Below are 20,848 nucleotides of genomic sequence, written 5' to 3' on the forward strand. Positions count from 1 at the left end.
AATTTGAACAGGGTGGGGGCCATTGTTATTTGCTTGGTGAATATTATGACAATAGTACTATACAACAACCTGGGTAGGGATTACTTTCTTCGCCCACTTCCGAGATACATATAGCCTTAACAAGGAAATGCATAATTTTAGTTAAGTCGTTTTTTAAATTGTCTTTTTAAATTGCATAATGACATGTAAATTCCAATACTTTTTGGCGATCCAGATCCGGATGGAAAATTATACCTATTATTAGTCAAACATTGACTGATTTGGTAAATGAGTAGTGAACGCGTGAGTGAGTGCATGAATGAGTCAGCGAGCGAGTGAACGAGTGAGTGAGTGAGTTAATGAGTAGGTCCAAGGTCGAGTTCACATATTTGATGATGATTGTGCAATGTAGACCGTCCGTCGCCCCTTTAAAGTTTACCGGCCTGATTGCCCAATGGTTAAAAACAACTTAAAAAACATATGATGGGATATTCTATCCGCTCACTCAATGCACTGTAAAGCATACGTTTGTTCTACAAACACACTCCATGCAGAGTTGTCGTTCTTTGCTCTCACATATGTAATGTATGAATGTAATGTAACCTTAGTGCAATAGATTGTACGACCGCAAGTATAAAACCGTTGAACATTTCGTGTGGGGTTGCAGACAGAGTGAAATGTTTGAATTGTAAACATCAAAATTCTTCTTGTTACGTTAAATTATTTGGAAAAAATAACTACACATAAGCAAAGTCGAATAGAAAGTAAATATTTAATTTGAACGGTGCTAACAAAATTTCAAAATCATGGAAATGCAAATCGTCTTTGTTATTTTTATTTTTACCGTTGTCAACTCGATCAAGCAGCCCGCCAGCCCGCCTGTCTGGGAATATACTTATCAATACGAGCTGTTCGAAAAAATACAGAATACAGTCTACTATCTCAATAGTGACGTCACCTGGATTCGGGAAAAATTAAAACATCCGAAAGGATCGTGTCCGAACTTTTGGCTCCGTGGAAACAGCACGTGCTATCTGCTTCCGCTCCACTGGAGACTTGAGTGGAAAAAAGCTCAAACCACGTGCGAGCGTCTGGGAGGATACCTGGCAGTGGTCGATACGCCAGTAGAGAAAAACGACATCAAAGGTATGTGAACCATTTGGTGTTGCTTCATTTCGACAGTGTCTGTATTTTGGTATGTCGGTACATAATGATATTTCACAAATAATACAATTTAACGTTATGAAAAATGGATTCCATTCTATTGATTTTGGGAACTAATTCTTCTATTATCATAATCAACGTAAAATGTGTTAATGTATTATTAAATCTAAGTATAACTGGTGGAAAACACGATGCGGCTATACAGCAGAAGAGAACGGATATTCCATATAACGATAGACTATACCTAACACGTACGGGTATATTAATAATGTTTTGTTTTAAGAAAGTTTATAAAGACAATCGCGGGATAATAAGAGCTTACTGTTTTATTAACTGCACCATTTTCGGTTATTTTCGATTACGGTTCTTTTTTACAATGCTAATTTTAAAGCGCCCTATCATGATGTTTTGCATCGATTTTTTTTCTTTTCATTATATTTAGCAAATGCTTGTAAACCTCATGAATTTAATTTGCTAACATTTTAAATAGTGTTTTACCATCAATTTCCATAACGAATCATCTTTGTTGCCAAATAACGTTACGTACTTTATCTTCTTTGATAAGAATAATGAAAAGCACTTATTTCTCTGACAGAGCGGCCACTTTTGTTATTACCCGTATCGATGTTGTAGGACCAATTTATAGTATATTATTATTTATATTATTTTGACCATCGCGATATTGTTGCTAACGTTATAACTATTATCACTAACATTATTAGCATTATTATATTCATTATTATTAGACACGCAAGTACGTGTCTACTAACGTTTTCAATAAATATTTAAATTTGCTCATATAAACTGTTGTAACAACTATGTTCCAGAACTTCTCGACAACGAGATGGCGCGGATACTCCACGACGCCGTCGAGTCGCTCTGGGTGGGCGGATACATGTTTGCCGACGATGACGGCAAATGGCGTTGGGTGGACGGCAATCCTATATCCGCCGACGACGTCGCCTTGCTCTCTGCCGTCGACGCTAGGCAGTGGAGAGACCGCTGCCTTGAGTGGCTGCCGACGGGCTGGTCGGAGGAGGACTGCGTCGTCCGGAAACACATGCTTTGCGAGAAAGAGATTTCCTAGATCATAGGCATTTGAACGCTGCCATGACGTCAATGTTTTTTAGGCTTTTCTTTGTGTTATACCTTGTGTTCAAATATATTGCAATCTAATACGTCGGTTTTTGTGTACATTTGTAGCAGCACATTTGCCATTTGCAATTCTACCCGATGACAGACATTTTATTGCGATTTTTACTCCGGTGACATACATGTAGGCCTAGTCTTGATGACATGCCCATTTAAGAGTACCCGATACGACTCGAGTTAAACTGTTCAAGAGGCCTTAGGTTAACGGAGTAAGACTGTACGGGAAGGCAATGGTATTTACAATACCAATGGTAGTTCTAACTAATTTGTTTATAAACTGAAAACATCTAACATCTAATTAAGACGTTTAAACCCGAGTCATTTAATCATTTGTACAATATATTTAATTCCGATAAGCGATTCAAAAATGTTTGTCATTATTTTTAAATCTTACTAACCAGATATACAGCGTGTTCGATATATGTCATTTATATTCAATGAAAGTCATTTAGTATTAATATCTATCTATCTAATATTACAGTCATCACATTTGTGTTTTATCAATTTGATACCAGATAATAATACAATAGACTGGCAACATCATATATCACCTGAACAATGTTAGCAATGCACGTTCTTTATGCTAAGCTTAATAATTCAGCAAAAATAAAGGAGTCTATACAGCAAGATAAACACACTAAACTCAATTAAATTGCCAAAACATTGTACCATTACATGTAGCATGTAACACTGAAATAAAATAAACAAAGCTGTAAACCATGATCACAATTTCATCAGCTTTATTACAGGGTTCACTTCAAAGCCATACACGACAAGTACGTGCGCATAATGCGGGAAAAGCAAGTTATAGATACATGCATTTAATACACATGATCTGAAAGCACCATTATCATGACCTGAAGTGTCGTCAAATGACGATATTCTGACCCAGGGCTCATTGTGCCCTTTTCTTATTGTACTTTTGTCACACAAACAAACACGATATACACTATAAATATTAAAAATATTATCTGCCTGAGTAACATATTTGCAGTTTCGTACAAAACATATAGTAGTTGTTTACACAAATCCATTATATTATTATTATTCCTATCAGCATATCACACAACCAAAGTGCTTCATGCTGACAACCCCTTTAGTTGTTCTTAAACAGTCTCAAAGGTAACCAGTCTCGTTTACGGAAAATTGAGCTTAATGCATGTGCGTTAAGTGTCGTCACAAATTAGGCTAATCTGGGACTACACTTTCCGCTATCATTGAAATTTTGGTTTAAAGGAAGTCTTTTCTTAACGAAAATTCCAGTGATGGCAGAAACTGATAAGTCTGCCCCCCCCCCCCCCCCCCTCTGAATTAATGCTTACAGAAGAGAGACATAGCATATTCTGTAAACTCAAGTCTGTCAAATTGTATCATACAGCCTTTATGTTAATCAATACTGCTTATGTTAAGCAATACTGCAATTTCTTCCTGCCTTGTATATTGTTCGAAAATAGTATGTATGTTTGTATTGTATTGCTCATATGTACTTCTATGAACTAAATAAATAGTATTTAAACCAATTTAAGCTGTACTTTTTTAAATTCGATATTTACTTAATCATAATCAATCAGTTTCATGGTGATACAAAACTGGTAGTTGCCATATATATGTATACGTTTTTCTCTCATAATTAACAACTGTTTTCACACAATTAAAACCGATTTTGTAAAAAGAACGCAACTCATCCAATAAAAAAATGGTTGCCGAGAAAATGCTCTTTTTAACCTGCCATGAAACATGATACAGTGAAAAAAAAAGCCAATACTCTGTGTTGTATCATAAAGATTGATATGGTATCTTATCCCGATTTATTGTCAAACAGTATAGCAACTTCTCTTATTGTTTCTGAAAAATAAACAAATATGGTGTCGTTTAAATACAGTTGATGGTACAAAATCACAAAAATAAATAAACTAAGCCGGTGGTCACGTTAGCAACACATGTTTGTACAACAGTAAAAATCGTGATTTAACATTACCGCAATATGATCTAAGCAATTGTAAGCACACATAACACATATTTTTCTTTAATATGCAGTGTATTATTAAAATCTAAGAGTTTGCTATCTGTACCAGACGTTTCCTTTAACACATATTTCAGTGTATGTTTTTATATATTAAATCCGTATTATGTACTATCTCTCTCTTTGGCATAACAGTATTTAATCCAAAAGTAATGCTTCCAGTTGTTCTATTTTGTCTATGGTATTAAATCATTTGGAAACACATGCTAAAGTGTTCAAGCAGTCTGCGGATTAATCCTCAGCTCATTAGGTTCTCCAAACCAGTGGTCTCCTTGACAACCCCGATTCCAGTTTTTCTCACACAACCAGCACCAGTCTTCAGCGCATTGACTGCACTTCATGTGCATGCCACCACCTGCAGCATATCTAACACAACCGTTGTCATGCCAATGAAATGAACACCATTGACCCCAAATAAACCATTTAAAGTATTTGATTGATTAAATACCTGATGGCTTATGGTCCTTACTTACAGTCATGCCAAATGACTAACGCTGTTCCTTAGTTTAAGTGGGTATGCACGATTTTGTCAAATATTTATGGATGTATAAAAAATGTGTAAAAAACTTATTATACATATATTTCAATATAAATTTAAATAAAAGTTAAGAAGAACATGTGTCGAAAAATGCGAAACAAGCCAGATATTTAATTCTGAAATCGAAAATGTCTGTACAGTCGAATTCGCCAGCATGTATTTCATGCATGTACGATGTGAATCTAAATTTAGTTTTAGTGCAGATTCGTTCATACGACACAAAGACACAATTTTGTTTTACGGATCATTTTAATTTCCTGCAACGATATCTATTCATACGACACACAAACACTTACTCCGATCCTTATAAAAAGACGTATGCTTCGGTTATGTAAGAAAATATGTACGAAATACCTTCGTCACAATCGGCTCGGGGCTTTAATTTGTCTTTGCTGCATTTTATGAAATTCGTCAACAATGTATTTTTTTTGCCTATTTTGTTTCATTGTAACATATTTTTATCAATATATTACAATTTAACACATATAAAAATCGTGCATACCCACTTTAAAGGCAAAATGTTTGCTGTTCCTTAATTAAAGGCATGAAGGCATTTTATTTGATATCCCTTACTTACAGACATGCAAATTTACTATGGTTGCTGCTCAGTAATACATGTCAAGACAAGCCAATTGACTATATAGTTGCTTTTCATTATTTTAAGACATGCTCATTGAATATATAGTTGTTGTTCTATATTAACAGTTATTCGTATGGATTTGAAGTCCTTTTTTGCACTTGCTTTCTGTACCAACACATTTGGTTCTCTGTTAATACAACAAGGAACCAAAGCCATGCACAAGCTACTTACTAAAATAAATGTTCCACACAAAAAGAAAAGAATTTTTTGTTATCCAAATTACTTTTGGTTTAATACAAAATTGTAAGATTTAGATCTATTTATATGTACTTTGGAAAGTTTGTATCGGTAGGGACTTTTTAATTATTATTATTTAACATGAGCTATTATGAGGATATGATAATGATCTAATTAAATCTAGTCTAATTACTCTTTTGCTATTTTAACTTACAGTGCAGAGTGTTAAAATAATTTGAAAGAACCAAAGCATATTTATTAACCAAATACAATTTCTCTCCGTTTTGACCCCACAATGTGGACACGGTTTTGATATCTGCTGGATTGTGATCAAAGATTCTGCATCCCATCTCGATCTTAGGGCCCGCTCTGTACCGATGCCCTGAGACTGAATGTGAAAAAATAGAATATACTTGAAATATATCGGCCAAGTTTTATGTAAACTTTAATAGCCAAAAAAGCAAACAGACGAACTAAATATTATAAAAATACAAATGTGGCTGGGAACGAGATTTTGACCAATCTGGTCAAAACATGACTTTTCCAGTTAAGTATTTTTGAGCATCCGAATTCCTAAAATTGACGAAGTTATGTCATTTTTTGTATTGCATGTCAGAAACACCGATTTGCGCGATTTTGTACGAAATGAAGTTTCAATACAACGAAATGACGTTGTAATTCTACCAGTATTCATGTTATGCTGGTCAGTTTTTGTTCAGTTTTTGTTGATAATAACTCAATTGTGTGTGTATGACGATGACAGTCATTAACTATGACTTACATAATTAATTGTATTATTATAAAGCATTAAACGCTCATTGTTGCTATGGAAACAATGTTCTTTTTTCAAATGTAATGTCATTTTAAAGAATTTAAGAAACAAAATAACAACACATTAACAAAATATCTTCTTGACAGATATTAAACTTTACCAACATGTTTATAGTAAAATTAATGTATGAACATTTTCTGAAAATAGGGGTGTATTCAGAAATTGAACATATTGTATAGCAGCGAACTTGAAACTAAAATGAAAATAAATGACATAATAAATGTTTGTTGAGCATCTTTACCGCCATACATGGTTTATTTAGCAATTGTTTTTTATTCAAAGATTGATACACAATTAATTAATTTTTTAAAATTAAGTTAACAGTTGCTATGGAAACAGTAAATTATCAATTTCGTATGTATCTGTTATCAACAATGTTTGTGCAGTTAATATATACTATTAATGTGACCATATTGTAGATAGAAAATAATATCAACTCATTTCAAACGTAGAGGTAAAAAAACATGATTTTCAAATAAATGATAATTTAAGCAATAAGCAGAACATATTCAATGACAAACGTCATTATAGATTAATCTTTACAAAATATGTTCGTTTACTGGTAATATTTAATAGATACATAATATGAACACATATGTTTACATTACACATTTTGATGTCAATACGAACTACAACAGTATAAGTTATTTTTTGAACACATACCTATGGAAAGCCAAAGGGGACCCCGGTAAAATACATATAATTATATAGTAACTATCGGGATTTTTATTTTTCGAGGAAATTTCATACACAAAGGAATCTCGGGAATCCATATTATCGCGGATGTGCAAATCATCGTAGAAAAGCGGGTTGAAAAAATCGCGCGGAACGTTCATTGAATTCACATCTTCGCGAACTGTGCAAAAATCGCGCGGAACTTTCGTATCTTCCTCGGAACAATTATCGATTAAACAACGTACAAAAAGCGGGGTCTAAAATCGCGCGGAACTTTCATATCTTCCGTCGGAATAATAAGACATTGAACTTCTGTACACAAGTCGGGTTGCTATGTAAATTACGGGTTGCTAATCAAAAGTCGCGCGGAAGATTCATAACTCCGCGCGATTTTTCAATATTATTGAATTACTGCACGAAATTCGGGTTGCTATGTGGTTACGCGATAAAATTTGATTGGTTCCGACACCTAGAATGAACCAATCAAAACTCGCGTCTTATCCAGCATTCATGCAGTCATCAAGATGACGGTTGTTTCACATTAACACAAAACCTTTTAAGCGCGAAAGAGTGATCAATTTTGATGACATTAGCCATGAGGTTAGTATTTAACATACATGAATTATGAATTTGAACGCAATTAAAACAGCTCAAGAGTATCGAGTGTTGTTTTCACGGTTTGTCGATATGCAAACGTCTCTGATAAAACATAAACACGTCATATGTCGTCAAAAAATGAAATATAGCGTTTGTGGGTAAGAAACATGTTCCCTTAAGCTCAGTTAGTAGAAAGCCAAGTTATTGTTATGGCAGTCGTGTGCTCTAGTCCAGCATCGTATACATCTTCAATTAAAAAGAAAAAGAACAAGGTTTTACAGGCAATTCGTCCCAAAGGCAACTCGTACCTTGGTCAACTCGTACCCATTTTTGTCAACTCGTACCTCATTCAAACTATTCAACTTGTTACATTTGTCTTATTTTGTCACAATTGTCAAATCCTTGAAAGACACCAACCACAAGTGTCAATTTTCATCAACACTTTCGCTTCTTCATAAATATCTGCAGCAGACAACTTGCGTGAGATATGCTTAGATAATTTAAGTGGAAGCATCAACGGGAAAATAAAAATTGTCTCTATGAGTTTGAATTATAAGCTAACCATCCTACACCTATTTCAGTATATCGGGTACGGGCTTAATTCGGGTAGGTACAAGTTAAATAAAAAACAGGTACGAGTTGACCACAATGGGTAGGAGTTTACCACGGAACAATTTGACCGGCATGCAGAACAAGATTATTGATTATTATATTCAACTGTCACACAAATCTGAAAGATAACACAATGTATTACAAACACAATGACTGTAAAGACATTCTAAGCTCGTACAGTTTACATATAACAGGTGTACACGTCTGATATACTGACCAAATGAAATAACCCAAGATTGACAACAGATACGACGCGGTTTCAAAATTCAACATTTTGTCTGCATGGCAATCCAATTTAGTACAAAAAAATTGATTTAACCAGTGAATTCTGAGCTATATTTGTTAAGGCAGAATGCACATTATGTCTAAAAAGTGTTTTACGGCAAATTTCTGGTATGAACTATCTTCACACTAACAAAGCATCTGGTAAACCTTCAGATATCAATAGCAGAATGCAAATAATGAGTATAATGTTCTGTATTGTGGAAGGAATACATGTAGTAAAATAATATGCAAGTATGAAACATAGTTGTTGTATTTTATAGCTGTAGCAGTGTTCCCAACTTGAACATCATCTTCTGTGTACATATCTGGGGCAGAGCCAGCTTGCCCATCTGACATCTGTTGTGGACAACCGAGTCAGAGCCAGCTTGCACATCCTCTGTTGTGGACATCCGTGTTAGTGCTAGCTTGCACGTCATCTGTTGTGAACATCCGTGTAAGAGCCAGCTTGCACGTCATCTCTTTTGGACATCAGTATTAGAGCCAGCTTGCACATCCTCTGTTGTGGACATCCGTGTTAGTGCTAGCTTGCACGTCATATGTTGTGAACATCCGTGTAAGTGCCAGCTTGCACGTCATCTGTTGTGGACATCAGTATTAGAGCCAGCTTGCACATCCTCTGTTGTGGACATCCGTGTTAGTGCTAGCTTGCACGTAATCTGTTGTGGACATCTGTGTTAGAGCCAGCTTGCACGTCATATGTTTAGGACATCAGTCAGAGATAGCTTGCATGTTATTTACTTGTGGACATTAATGATTAGAGTCAGAGCCAGCAAGGACAATCTCTGATGTGGATATCTGTCTTAGAGCCAGCTTGCACGTCATCGGTTGTTCACATCCTTGTAATAACCAGCTTGCACATCATCTGATCTGGAAATCTGAGTCAGAGCCAGTTGCACATCATCCGTTGTGGACATCGCTTTATGATTTTACTCTTTGCTTAGATTGACACTGTGACTTTAGTGTAATACGTTGCAACCTTAAGCTATTCCTATTGTTGAATACAAATATTGTTTCATTAAAATATATTTTGTTGGATAATTTGTATGTTGAGATGTACTGTTTTGTCATTGCAAAGTATCAATTTATTTTAAGACAAGAAAAAGCTCATCTATCATCATGTATGTATATTAAAATTCTTGAATGTTAGTGAACGTACAGTTCGTATAATTAAAAACAATTGTAATAGGATTGCTTGTGTTTCATCGCACAGTAAATACCATCTTGTCTTTATGCTGACATATAGAACGGAGAAATAGTAAACTGTCGTTTTTATATGCTATGGGATTGTATATCAAGACTTGTATGTTCAGATGAAAAAATTGCCATAATTTTTCTCTTTATATTTTATTTCTGCTAAATGGTTGATGCAATAAAGTTAAGTCTTTAATGACTTGTGTTTCTTGTAATATTATTTGTAAGCAAATTTGGCTGTAGTATTATATGCATGCTATACAAGATACTGTAAATCAACATTATATTGTTTGAGTATGAATAGATAATTTAAGTTGCACAGCCATTAATTTTGCCTTCCACCATCTCCGATTTTTGTTAAAAAGTTGCAAGTTACTTACATTAGTATGAAAATCGGTTCTATTAAAGCCAGGCTGTATTGATAAAAGAAAAAGATAATTTGGTTTCACTGGGATTCAAACCAGGGTCTTCTAGGGTAAACTTCTTTACCACTGTGCCGTTCTTTTAAATGAAATAATTACATACCAAATGTATAGGTGCTATGGTACTTTGATTGGAACCGAAGTCTTAAAATAACTTAAGTATACTTGCTGTTGTGTTATTATTAACCTTATCCTGCTCTGAGGCAATTTTAAAATGGCTACATGCAAACATCATAAAACCAGAACAGCCTGCAAGTAACTCGCAATCTGTTCAGGTTTAATGCTGTTTGCTGCTCATCAGTATCCTTGGGTTAGAAACAAAGCCTTTAAAACTTTAATCTAGTAAGAAAGGTCTTAAATAAAATCTATTCTCGAATGCGTCTTAGTGTGTTTTTGAGTGGTACAGGGTTAAATGTCTCATTTTGTTTTTGATTATCTTTGGTTTATTGAACATATATGAGCCTTGCTCTGTGAAAAAGGTGTTTAATGCATGTGCGTTAAGTATCATCCCTGATTAGCCTGTGCGGTCTGCCCAGGCTAATCTGGAATGCAAATGCATTAAACCCCTTTTTCACAGAGCGAGGCTCATATGTATTAGACAGCGCATTCAAATAATACAATTTAAATCTGAATCTTTTATTTATTTGCAATACCTTTAAGCTTACTATGTTTGCAGTTTTAGTAAAAACACAAACTTTGAATCAAAGTAGCATATGCATGTGTATTACACATTAAATCAACTTCCACTTTATTCCATACACTTTTTTTCGACTCTGTGACATTATGTTGGAAAATTATGTCAAAGCTTTTTATTGCAAATTCCTCAAACATAAATTGGTAACCTTGGGTAACCCAAAGGAATCCAAATTTTACTAGCCATAGACTTTCCCAAATGCAATTGTTCCTGAGAAGTATTTTTCTCTAGAAGGTGGCAGAACTCCTAAGCAAAACCTGTTTGGGCTAATGGTAGGGCTAACGCGTTTAACATCCATTGACAAATTATCAAATATACATAGAAATGTGATTGTTCACAAAACGGATCATGATATAACATGATACAGCATTTTGTACTATATCAAATAAAACGTTGCTGAAAACAGTAGAATATTCGAATTATGGACCATCAGGTTATGACTTCCAATTATTTATCAACTATTAAGCATGAACACAGGCACAAATATCGCAGTAGGGAATTCATATCACTTGTCAATCCATCACATTTCCAGGGCAATAGCACGCCTCTTCTCCTCTGCTTCTCGGTGGGCCTGACCATTTCCAACTGCCTCGGAGGCATATATGTCTATCTGATCAAATGTGTCAACTTCAGGTTCTGTGTCTGACTCTTGCAGCAGAATGAAGTTGTGAAGGACACAACAAGCAAAGATCACTAGCAACATCTCCAGTTCCACTAGCATGTTCAAGTATATAGCCGCCTGAATTTGCATTTCAAGAGACCCATTGCCCGTTCCACAACAACTCTTAGATGAATGGCACTTGTTGAATTTCTCTCGCAAATGGTACAAATGTTCATGGCCTCGATACAGAACAAGCAGATTTCTTGTCAGGCGTATGCTGAATCCTCGAGAACATGGTACTCATTCCGAAGATTTTCAATTTAATGCGCTACTGGGCTGTTCATATATACATGGGAATCATGCACAGAACTTGGCCATCCAGGGCATATGTCCAAACATTTCAAGTTACTGTCACATACCGCTTGAAGAACTAAATTGTTGATAAACAAGGACCTATGCTCGGATGTTGGAGCAGGACATGCACTGTGGGATCCATCAACAGCCCCTACAACGTCAGGCATTCCACATAGTTGATGAAATCCATCGGCAATTGTCTTCAGCTCATGACGAGATTCTGGAAATCTGATGTACTGCTCCATCACTGCTGACAAGACTACATGTTGAAATGACTGTGTTATGTTGAGCCCCTGAAATACAAAAGTATAATTCATGCTAGAGTTTAGCCGAAGGCCTCCCGGGGACCCCCGCTAAAATGATAGAGTTTAGCCATAGGATTCTCTTGGGACCCCTGCTAAAATACATTTACTTATATAGTAACTATCGGAATTTTCATTTTTCGCGAAACTTTGACTTTCCGCGAAAAACCAACGCTTACAAAGACTGGAACTTTCATATATTTTTCGTCGGAACAATTATCTTTCAACCATGTAGAAAAAGCGAGCTCAATTAATCGCGCGGAACATACTCTGTACAAAAAGTAGTGTATAAAATCGCGCGGGGATTGTAGAATGCTATTTTAAGAAGTCAATTTAAGAGAGAAAATCCAGTAAATACCGGATCCAAAAAGCGCGGAACACAAATATCGTCCGCGAAAATTGAGCATTGAATGACTGTACAAAAGGCGGGTTGCTAGGTGTTAGAATCCCTAGTTACCCGATGAAATTTGATTGGATCCGATATTTAGAAATAACCAATCAGAAACTTTGTAACAAATGCAACACAATAGCACTTAGTTCAGTAAGTGTAACGTGTCAAGATGGCGGAGCGAATTACATTGTATCGTTTCTACTGGATGGATTCGCGGAAATAGATCAGATTGGGATCAATAGCTTTATTGCATACGATCATTTACATGTATTACCAGGTTTGTATTTGTACTTTTTTAATATTGTGTAAAACTATCCGATAATATGCATAATGTTGACCATCGGCCTTGTTAATGTTAACTGTTATTGTAATCGCAATTTTTGCTTTCAACCTATTTATTAGAATAAGGTATTGTTTCGAATCCGTTTTTAGTTTCGTTATAGCTGACGTAGATTAAAGCATTTCGTCATTTATAAGTTAATAAATAAAATTATTAATTTCTTAATGTTTTTATATATTTATATTGTATTTATAATTTTTGTAGGTGTGTGTTGACAGTAATCATGGTTGAAGATATGCCAAACAAATCAGGCCACTCTATGCAGACAGATTTCAGGTCTCAATTGCGACTTCGAAGGTCAACATATCACTGATATCAGGTTTGTCAGCTATTGGTTTGTATTATTCTTATCCACATTGCAGCAAGAATAACTGGATAACTTAACTATTCAATAGCTAGTACATGTAATTGAATGTCACACCTTACGTACCAGTCCGTTTATGTACCGGCACTTTATGTACCACTATCTGACACTTTATGTACCATATATATAATATATAGAGAAACATAATTATTTTAGATACTGTAACCATTGCATAAGGTTCATTTTATTATAGCTGAATCATTTTATTTTTGCTATTGGAAGTTCTATTACTGTGAACAACATTTCAATTCTAATTCATTTTTTTTTAATTTTCTACATTTAATTAAGATTCAAATTTTTTGTTCTTTACAATGGAAACAAAATCAGTTTATGACTACTTATGTGAACAAATTTTCAATTCTAATTCAGACTTTTTTTATTTTCTACATTTTTAGATTCAAATTTAGATTCAAATGTTTGGTTCTTTGCCATAACAAAACAGATATAAAATATAATTCAGCAATATTTTATTAAGTAAGAACGGAGATACTAAGTTACTCAGTTTTATATCTGATACCGTTTTTTTTTTATAAATATTTACGCGAACACATTAATTAAATTAAATTTTATTTAACTTTTTTTCGAAATTACTAAAACTTTTTTGATAGCAAAAAAAATTGATTCAGTACAATGAATTTCAATGTTATAGTGGGAACAATATTTGATTAACTCAAATTTGACTCAATCAACACTTAAGTCAAATTAATCAAAGTTGTTTGCACAGGTAATTATTGCCCATTTATACTGCTATGAATAAATTGACATTCTAACACGGCACGCGACTTGTCGTCTGTAAACAAAGAAGGAAATCAAGTTAGGGTTATTCTGCAATAAATGATGGGCGGAGCTTAATGTTTCGAAAATAGTTCCGAATAAATAAAGAAAATATTGCAGTAAAATGCACGTGCTAAAACCCGCTCTAAAATTAATGTTATAAATGTAGCATGTTTATAAATGTAATTAAACAACAAATTGTTTATTTGGTGATAAGTGGCATTACCACGCCTGCAAAGAATGTTATTTGTTAAGAAACGTTATTAAGAAAACATTTATAGCATGTCAGATTTTCAGTAGCATCAATAAACGTGACGTCAATTAGTTTCTACGAATGTTGTTCGCAATGAAAGTGACGTCATTTGCAAAATATTTATGAATGAAAACGACGTCATATGTTTGTACAATTCAATGACGTCACTAAATAGTGAACTTTGTACTAAGAAGGGCGGAGTATTGAAAAATATAGTTCACGTCTAAAAGCTTGAACCAAATCAATGAGAATCGTGTTAGAATCAAAATCATAATTTTATATGATGGTTTGTTGTCGAATAGCCCACAGTAAGGAGTATGGATGCGTGTTATCAAATCACTCGTGCTTCGCACTCGTGATTTAATTCCTACGCATCTATACTCCTTACTGTGGGTTATTCGACAAAAAACCATGATAGAAAAATATAATTTCTTAAATAACACCTATTTAATATATAGGTGATACGTATAGTTTCAAAGTGGTACATAAAAGGCCTGGTACATTAAAGGACTGGTACATAATTTGTCACATTGCATGTAATTTACATTAATCATATTTCTAAATCATGCACTAACTGCGGCAAATTCTCTACTTGAAAGAGTTGAATGTTGGAAGTTGTTGTATTTTACTTCCAAACTTCCTTTAAGAAAGTGCTGTAGAGTGATGGAAAATCTACTTCTTTAAAGTATTTATAAGTGAATAGACCCTATTCACAATAAGCTAATAGCGCGTAGTCAAATGACTCGCAGAATTCCAGAATGAGGCTTAATGTGTAGAGATTTCTAAAAGTGCATCGCAATGTCCCTCTGCTTTTGATCATTCAGCGACTTAATTATATTGCCAACACAAGTTGGAAATAGTCGTTAATGTATACATTCCATTTTAAGTGCCAATATATGAAATACATTTTCTTGATTAAAGTACTTTTTTTATTCATTTTTTTGCACAAATTCTGACACTCAAGGTATGGCTTTCAATACTTAGTGTGTGTAAAATTGACAGTCCAAAACTTATTGGATTATCTGACACTCTTTGTTTGTGCATTATTAGGGCAATCAATCAATCAATTATTTTGTTCATTGATATATCATTGATATACCTTGCGTTTAAATGCCCCTGTATTCAGCACAAACCCATAACCTCGTTATGATCAGATACTGTGCAGACAAATACTAAATAACAACGTGATGTCATAAACCACAGGTTGCAGATATCTGGCCATTAAACACAATTAATGACACCTCCATGTAACCATGCCTTCTCGTGGTTGTAGCATTGCGTAGTCATTTCTTGGAATAATTTAACGCCAAATACTCAATTATTGCTTTTATTGCACATAAAAGATATTGTCAACATTCAAAATCATCTGTCCAAATATATTGTCAGAAACTAAATACTGTATAGATATTAGCCAGTTTTATCATAATAATAAAGTGCTTTATACCTATATATTTTAAATAGTTCAAATATTTAATGTTAAACATTAGTGTCATTTTCTTATATTTTATAGGGCTCTGTCTTATGGTTGATTTTTAAACTCTTACACGTTCTATCATTCATGAAATAGTACACACACTAATACACCCATACCTTTGAGAATTGAAGTTATATAATACTTTGTATTGTATACTGCTAATTTATGACTTCGATTTGTGCAATAAACCATGTTTAGTCTTTAGACCACATTTACTATGATGCTTATGGGTAACTCGTATTTTTATAAAGATTAAATAAAAAAAATTAATATACACTAATAGTACTAAATATTAACTCGTTGAATTATTATTTAGGTGTTATAATTTTTATTTTAGAATTACTTATCAATTTATTGACTTAACACATGTGACAGTTGTCTGTATGCATTTGTTTGACTTAATTATAACCAGTGACAGTGCGCATTAAAATCTCGATATTCAACTTAATTTACATAGCAAAAGAAAATGCAGTTACACGTTCAGCCTCGTTCTGCAATTCGACGCGTCACGTGATATGATAGATATCTAAAAATAGTATCAATGTTCATATTGTGAAACTGGTCTTTTATTCCACAGTGCTCCAGCTAGGATTTGGAAAGGGCAGGGGGCTTTTTTGTCAAAAGGGCACTTTGGATGCGCAGTATTTTGTCAAAAGGGCACTTTCGAGCGCGCGGGCGTTTCTGGAATGCTTCCTTTTGTATGTAAATTTATATGTTATTAATAATTGTTAGAATATATTATTCCCATTATTATTAAACAATTCAAATATACTGTCTACAAAGAGGAATAAATTAATTGCAATGTATTGTAATAAGAGATTTATTCATCATCATATGTTTGTTTGTTTTGTTTTTTAAGGGCAGGGGGGCCCAAGGAAGGGCAGGGTGGAGGTTCGGAAGGGCAGGGCAGGGCACCCTTCAATTACTCATTCTGAATTTGCTGAAATTGTGAACAAGGAATTTCTAAATAATTATGGTCAATCATGCATTAATGCATGCACATGATCACGTTCTAATCGGAAACATCAGACACAGACTTAAATCTTAAATAAAAAAATCCGAATGTTAAATGAACTTTTTATGCATAAAAGGACATACAAACTATGATAAATATGTTGTTGAAAACGTAAAGGAATACATACACTGTCGAAAACGGTTATTAAATTGATGCAAGCACTCAGTTTCGACACAGGTAGAGAAAAATCGCACACTTTAATTTTACCATATAAAATAGTTCTCATGAATATACGGTATTTTATATACACCTCATTCAATACACTTTTGCTACTATAACATATTTTCCAATTTTAGTGTCCTCGTTTAAAATTCACTAAAGATTTCCTCTTGAGTAAAACAGTTATTTTCTAATCAATACGCGTGTTTCTTAACCAAGGAAGAACACAAACATCATTTAGGAATACGACTTGTATAACCAGCTACTATTTCACATGTAATGATAAGATTCGAAACTGTCAATCAACACCAGTGGCGACCATTGTGCGTCAACAGGGATTGAATTACCATGTCCAAATATCATCTGCTAAAGTTGAATGACCATGTCTGCGAGATTGTCAGCCAGTGTGATTGCCTGCCCGTCTGTCCAGTGCAAAGCCATTTTGAAAACGGAATAAAACATTGAAACAAAACTTATTTCAAATATTTAAGCTAAACCATCCATGCAAATCAAAGCAGAACGTGCATTAGTAAATAAAGGACAAACATTAAATATGCAACTTTTAAAAACATGTTTTGTCACGCAATTGTTAAAAACAAACATGCACAATAATGTCTTGTTATCATCTAGTGAAAACAATTCTCACCAATTTCGTGTTGTATAATCTAATTTGTGATGGTATGAGATTTATAAAGGAAGCAACGCCATTTTGCCATGAGCACACTTGTTCATGTTGTTAATGAATCTTCGTATGTGGATAGAGGGTCATATGAAGATTATACACGTTATTTCAGTGTATTTTTTGTCATACCAAAATTGGTGTTGCTATGGCTACGAAAAATTTGTATAACAAAAATATGGATCCTGCGATAACTTAAAAAGTACTCTCGCTAGTTTGATGAAATTGGGTATGTGGATAGAGGGCCTTATTGGAAATATGCCTCTTCTTCAGGTTTTATCAGACAAAATATTGGTTTTATAGCTACAGATGCGATGGTGACAGTAATAATTGAAGAATAAAATCTGGATCATGCGATAATTCAAAAAGTACGTAAGCTAGACTGATAATAATAATAATATGCATATTATTCTTGTTGTTTTCGTCATACAAAGACTGTGGTCGCTATGGTTACGGAAATTATTGATAACAACAGTCTTGATAAAGCGATATCTCAAAAAGTTATCAAAAAAGCTTTAGAATGATAAAACTCGGTATGCCGAAATAGATCCATATGGGAATATGCACGTCATTTCAGTTTTCCCGTCACAAAAATGTGTTGCTATGGTTACATATGATATTGTAACACAAATATTTTATCAATAATATCTTGATCCCGCGATAGCTAAATCAGTTAAAAACGTTAACATGAAAAGCTTATCTCCGTGGAGCTTTTCTGCTGTCTTTCAATATCTTTAAAGATCTGCTCTGGATGGATCAAACAATGACGCCTTTAATAAGGTTACTGAATCACTGACGACGGGTTCCAGAACATTCCGAACGTTTCCCGAATTTCCGAACATCCAGAAACTGTCCCGAACTCGTCGTTAAAAATTTGAAACTTTCTGTCTTTTTAACATTGACACGTAAATTTCCGATTTCGTCGCTAAGAGACACCGAAACATTCCGATTGTACCAAAAAATCGACATCCTGCATCATTCAGAGATGTAACTGACGGTTCATACACAACCCTAAGTGAATCGAGTCTTTTTAATCTGCCTTCCACAATGCTCTTAGAGAGCGCATTTTGTCTTTTATATGAGAAAAAATGTAAAACAACAATATGTTAATGTCTCGTTTTCTCTTTAACATATTAACCTTTGCGAACACGTTGAAGAACATAATTGTGGGTGTGATATCAATAAGTTAACAATTTAAAGAAGAATTGTATATAAAAACTAGACATCAGTCAGTTCATTAGTCGGTGTCTCTCAGTCTGATATCAGTCTGTTCCTTGTTCAATGTCTGTAAGTCTGATATCAGTCAGTTCCTTAGTCAGTGTCTGTAAGTCTGATATCAGTCAGTTCCTTATTTAGTGTCTGTAAGTCTGATATCAGTCAGTTCCTTAGTCAGTGTATGTAAGTCTGATATCAGTCAGTTCCTTAGTCAGTGTCTGTAAGTCTGATATCAGTCAGTTCCTTAGTCATTGTCTTAAAGCCTGATATTTGTCAGTTACTTATTCAGTGCCTGTAAGTCTGATATCAGTCAGTTGCTTAGTCAGTGTCTGTAAGTCTGATATCAGTCAGTTCCTAAGTCAGTGTCTGTAAGTCTTATATTAGTCTGTTCCTTAGTCAGTGTCTGTAAGTATGATAGCAGTCATTTTCTTAGTCAGTGTCTGTAAGTCTGATTTAAGTCAGTTCCTTAGTAATTGTCTGTAAGTCTGATATCAGTCCTCACTTTTCTCCTTTTGAAATCCGTGGAGGGAGTCGTGCCACCGCAGACGTACGCAGACGTACGCCGCACCCGAGGGATTACCCAAGTACCCCTTTCTTTCGGGACCAGTGCCCCTTGCGTAAGCACGGACATACTCTCAACCGCTGCGCCCAAGCCGTCTTAACGCACCCCGAGGAAATACAACAATATCTCTAGGACCCAGTACCCCTTTCGTAAGCACGGGGGCGCCTTCGCCATGCGATGTACTCCTGGACTGCAGCGATCTAGCGGATACCGGGGCCTTGGCCGATCAGCCTTGGGTTTTAGAGCTAGAGACACAGGCATTCACAGAACAGGGGCCTAGACACACCAAGACACTGGTCTAACCATATTTCGTATTGTAGTGTAAATGTACTTGTACTTGTTTCTTATATTATTATTCTTGATTTTATATCTTATGTTTCTCTCATTTAAATATTATCCAAATCACATATTGTTATACTTAATTTCATATCTTATGTTTCCCTCATGTGATATTCACTTGGATAACTAATTTAAAGAGAGAAATTATTCCTATACCATTTATTTGAACTTATAAAAATAAACTCTACCTTTCATAGCAACTTGCACACAAAGAAAACCAACTCACAGAACTAAATAAAAAGTGGAATATATATAAATCTTAGAAGACACTCTAGGAATTTAACACTTTACGCGGCCAGACGACACGTGTACTTCTGCTACTTGTGCTCACACGTCCTTGGCAACAGAGACATGGTCAGGACGCACGTACAAGGAATGTCCCACACTGAGAAGTCCATGGAAAAGATTTGTGAAGTGAACTCATCATATAAAATGACAACAGGTCTAAAAATATGCAAAAAATTTCAATAGAAAGTCAGTTTGTTGGACGAATAATAAGAACAGTTTTCTAATATCAAAATCAGAGAATCCAATATAAAACATGAAATCAAAACTATAATCCCGAACCTACCCTCTACTTCTATTCTCAACTCTGAACGGCAAATTTATTGGATAAATGGCAGTGAGTGCCCCTTTTAAAAGAACTCAAACAAAGTAAAGAAAAAGAGACACAGAATAAACTCACGACATAGAAAATTAGGACCAGAGCCGGGCAACAGAATCTTACAAAAAACGTATTTAATGAATCCTACAGCTTTCGCCATGCCGCCAACTACCCCCAGTATTCAGCGAGACGAGATGTACTTATACCGACATCAAGTGCACTACACGCACGTAAAAATGCACTATCAATCACAGTACGAAAAATGACGAGTATGAATATCAAAGTCAAAACGTTACAAGTTACTGAAATGAAAAAATGAACACTAAAATGCCTAGTATTACTACATCTATTTCAACTATGTTTACGGGGCGACAACTCCAACCCATATTTCAATATCAAGCCTTTTCTATCGTAGCTAACATATACAGCACACAAAGTACA

At 34.6% G+C, this 20,848-nt stretch overlaps 1 protein-coding gene across 1 annotated transcript; it reads left to right on the forward strand.

The window, feature by feature from the left end:
* The first annotated feature begins 621 nt into the window (after positions 1 to 621).
* LOC127831880 (C-type lectin domain family 6 member A-like) lies at positions 622 to 2,321 on the forward strand. Its single transcript, XM_052356956.1, has 2 exons — positions 622 to 1,125; positions 1,971 to 2,321. The coding sequence occupies exons 1-2, from the start codon at positions 786 to 788 to the stop codon at positions 2,228 to 2,230; spliced, it is 600 nt and encodes a 199-aa protein (XP_052212916.1). The 5' UTR covers positions 622 to 785; the 3' UTR covers positions 2,231 to 2,321.
* Positions 2,322 to 20,848: the final 18,527 nt, after the last annotated feature.

The sequence above is a fragment of the Dreissena polymorpha genome, chromosome 5, assembly GCF_020536995.1.
Source record: "Dreissena polymorpha isolate Duluth1 chromosome 5, UMN_Dpol_1.0, whole genome shotgun sequence".
Lineage (NCBI taxonomy): Eukaryota > Metazoa > Mollusca > Bivalvia > Myida > Dreissenidae > Dreissena > Dreissena polymorpha.

What these genes read in the sequence shown, in the direction of transcription:
- LOC127831880 (XM_052356956.1), top strand. Translation starts at nt 786, where the DNA reads ATGGAAATGCAAATCGTCTTTGTTATTTTTATTTTTACCGTTGTCAAC. An exon ending in AGAGAAAAACGACATCAAAG is followed by an intron (nt 1,126 to 1,970) that starts GTATGTGAACCA and finishes ACTATGTTCCAG; the next exon opens with AACTTCTCGACAACGAGATG.